This window comes from Cynocephalus volans, chromosome 4 (assembly GCF_027409185.1).
Source record: "Cynocephalus volans isolate mCynVol1 chromosome 4, mCynVol1.pri, whole genome shotgun sequence".
Classification (NCBI taxonomy): Eukaryota; Metazoa; Chordata; class Mammalia; order Dermoptera; family Cynocephalidae; genus Cynocephalus; species Cynocephalus volans.
The window spans coordinates 165856901-165860294 of record NC_084463.1 but is presented as its reverse complement, the minus strand read 5'-3'; the positions used below and the strand labels follow the sequence as shown (position 1 = coordinate 165860294).

At 64.7% G+C, this 3394-nt stretch overlaps 1 protein-coding gene across 1 annotated transcript; it reads right to left on the bottom strand.

Moving 5' to 3' along the window:
* Window positions 1-258: 258 nt before the first annotated feature.
* Window positions 259-1200, bottom strand: LOC134374849 (mas-related G-protein coupled receptor member E-like). The gene has a single exon (XM_063092895.1). It carries the CDS (start codon window positions 1198-1200, stop codon window positions 259-261), a length of 942 nt encoding a protein of 313 aa, XP_062948965.1.
* Window positions 1201-3394: the final 2194 nt, after the last annotated feature.

The window sequence follows — 3394 nt, the reverse complement described above, 5'->3', positions numbered from 1 at the left end:
GGCTCTCAAAGGTTCCCGTGTATGAGAATCGCTCGGGGAGCTTTCTCCCAAGTGCATGTCCCTGGGCCTCATGCTCAAGCCCCGTCATCCTGTCTGGACCTGCTGAGAACAGCCTTTTCAGCAGCCTCCCAGGTGAGCCTCAGGCACAGGGAGCTGGCTGGGGGAGGACATGCCAGGTCATCAGCACGGGCCTCCTTCTAGGGTCTTGCTGAGCCCGGCCTCTCATCGCACCTGCTGCATGGCCAGGACCCCCAAGGCTTATGCTGCTATGTCCATAAGACCCCTGCGGGAGGTCTCCCTTGTGGCCCCCAGCTCGGCCTCATCCCCCAGGGCCCGCTGCAGGACCAGCCGGAGGGGCTCGCGCAGCCTGCAGCCCCGGGTGCTGCCCAGGCAGAAGTAGATGACAGGCTTGGCCGCGCCATGCATGCCGGCCAGGAGGAAGCTGAAGTGGTAGAAATAGTGTGGGATGTGCCAGTGCAGGTTCCGGGAGAGCCAGTAGATGCCGAAGGGCAGGCCACAGAAGAGGAAGAGGAGGACGGTGAGGAGGACAAGGGCGGGGAAGCCACGGGGCTGGTGCCGCTGGGGGCCGCGCTCCACCTGCAGCAGCAGGAGCAGGCTGGCCCCGCACATGGCACAGCACAGGACGGCCAGCAGGGCAGCTGCCACCAGCCACAGTGTCCGGCACCAGTGGCGGCTGGGCTCCCCAAAGAACTGGGTGCAGGCACCACTGAGCAGCAGGTGCAGCAGCAGGCAGAGAGCCCAGGTGAGGGCGCACACGCAGGTGGTCAGGTGGCGCGGGCGGCGGCACGGGTACCAGGCCGGGAAGAGGGAGGCCAGGCACTGCTCCAAGCTGACGGCCGTCAGGAGGCTCAGGCCCACGATGTAGCAGAAGAACCTCAGTGTGGCCAGGCTGGTCTGGACGAAGGCTGGGAAGTCCAGCTGGCCACGCAGCAAGTCAGGGACGACAGCCACCATGTGGCAGCCGAGGAAGATGAGGTCGGCGCAGGCCACGTCCAGGAGGTAGATGGCAAAGGGATTCCTGTAGACGTTGGAGCTGAGCAGCCAGAGGACCGCCCCGTTCCCCAGCAGCCCGCCCAGGCTGAGGGTCTCAGTGAGGGCCAGGATGATGAGGTTGAACGTCGCATCCTCCTGCCCGCCACTGGGGGACTCTGTGAGCTGTCCGGATCCTCTCAACTCCATTGTTGGCCAAGCGTGAGGTCGGGTGAGCTGGGAGGGCTGGGAGGTCTGTCCTGCGCCCGCTTGCTCTCCTCTGATGCCCCTGCGGCCACAATGACAGCTGAGTTTGGGGCTCAGGAATCTGTGCCCCCTGACCCGCCCCACATTGGAGGAGACAGCAGAGCCAGGGCTGGGTGGGTGACCGGAGAACGGTGAGACCCCCAGGAGGAGGCTCCCTTCCCTTTTGTGCCCTGGTCACTTGACCTAAGCCTCCCTTCTCTGAGACACCAGCCTCCGAGGCTGCTGCGACGGACGCTCAGGGGCTGGTCCTGCAGGTGAGGGGGGCGGGAGGTGCGGGAAGAGGGTTCAAGGCCCTGGTGGGCCCTGGTGCTAGTGGAGTCTTGATCCTTGGGATGAGTCTCGTTTCAAGGTTAAAGGCAGCGTATGACCTGCCACCTGTGTCCTATGAGTGGAGTGACCGCGGGGGGTCAACACGTGGTAGCCGGGCAGGTGTGTCTGTCATCATCCTTCCCCTTTCCAGTCCTCCCTTGATATTCCATGAGGGGCTGCTGCCAGTGGACTCCGAGTCCTGAGCCCTCCAGCCTGGCCACACAATGTGGCCAAGGTCAAGACCCCGGGAAACCTCCCTCACCCTCCCCATGTCCCTACTGCCCTCAGCAGGACCCTCAGGGGCAGGGGTAGGCTCCATCCATCTCTCCTGCCACTCCCCCGGTCCCTGTGGGGAGAAGAGGGACTGATGGTGAGGCGGGGAGGGGCCCAGCCCTCTGAGGTCCTCCCCTCCCACCTCACTCCTGCTGCCTCCCCAGGCAGTTGTGTCACCGGGGCAGGTCCGCGTGCTGCAGACAGGCCAGTGACATAGCTCAGTGTTAGACTTTGCTGGCCTGCCGAGAACTCGGAGCAGGAGACCTGCCTGCAGTTATCTGTCCCCATCCCACCACCTGAGGTTGCCTGTCCCTGCTCTGCCACCTGTGGCTACCTCTCCCCACCTCACTACCTGAGGTTACCTGTTGCTGTCTTTCCATCTGTGGTTGCCTCTTCCCATCCTGCCACCTAAGGTTACCTGTCCCCATCCCACCACCTGTGGTCACCCAGCCCCATCATGGGCCCTGAATGCTGGGTGATCACAGCTCCTCCTCTTGGGGTTGGAGGACATGGTTGGGGCCCTGCATCTCCCCAGAGACTCTGCATGGTGCCTCCGTCCCTCTGTGGTGGCTGGTCCCCTTGTCTCTTGGGAGGGGCCAGGGTGAGGGTGGATGGAGCTGGGTGCTGAGTGAGGCCCCCTTGGCTGATGCTAGTGGCTTGCTCCCACCCCAGGCTGGGCTCAGAACTCCTGCTCTCCCGCTTCAGGTCTGGGAAGGTCTCGGGGCAACGCAGGAGGAGCCAGCCCTGGGGGGAAGGCACGCTCCGAGCCAGGGGCGCTGGCTGCCCCGCAGGGTCCTGGTCACTTTCTCTCTCTGTTCAGAACCCCTGCTGTCTGCTGTCTCCTACTTGACAGGCTGAGGCCATCCCCACCTTGGAGGTGAGTGGCTCAGCGGGCAGGACACGCCGATCCTGCTGCTCCAGGAAGTGAGTGCTGCCCACGGGGCCCAGTGTGGATCACCCGGCCTGCGGGCCCACTGGGGGGTGGACTCGTCCCTCTGTCCACGTGCTCCATCCTGGAAGGCAGGGCACAGTGACGGGCAGGCGGTAGGATGGAGGGGACTGCCCTGGGCCAGCCCCGTGGGATGAAGACCCTTCACAGGGCTGATGGGCATCACTGCCATTACAGGTGGGGACGAGGACAGAGGTCCTCCCACTCTGGAGAGCCCAGGCAGGGTCCCCAGCACTCAGGCCCAGAGAGGTCTTAAGTCAGCCCTCACTGGACCCTGTCCCAGCCACACAGTCCCCCCGCCCCGCCCTGCAAAACTGTCTGCAGGATCCCCAGGGACGCTCTAGCCCCAAAAGAGTGGGTGGGCTTTCTCTTGCCCCGTGGCCCTCACGCGGGGCTCATCCCCTCCTGGGATGGCTGCCTCGCTCACCTCCTGCACCCAAAGGAGGCTGCACTGCCGTCAGCCTGGGACATGTGTGCCCCAGGGAGAAAGCTGGGATGGGAAGGGGGATAGGAGGAGCAGAGAGAGGAGGAGGGGAGGGGAGGAAGGGGAGCAAGCAGGGCCATGAGCCGACAGGAAGAGGACGCAGCAGAGACAGCGCCTGCACT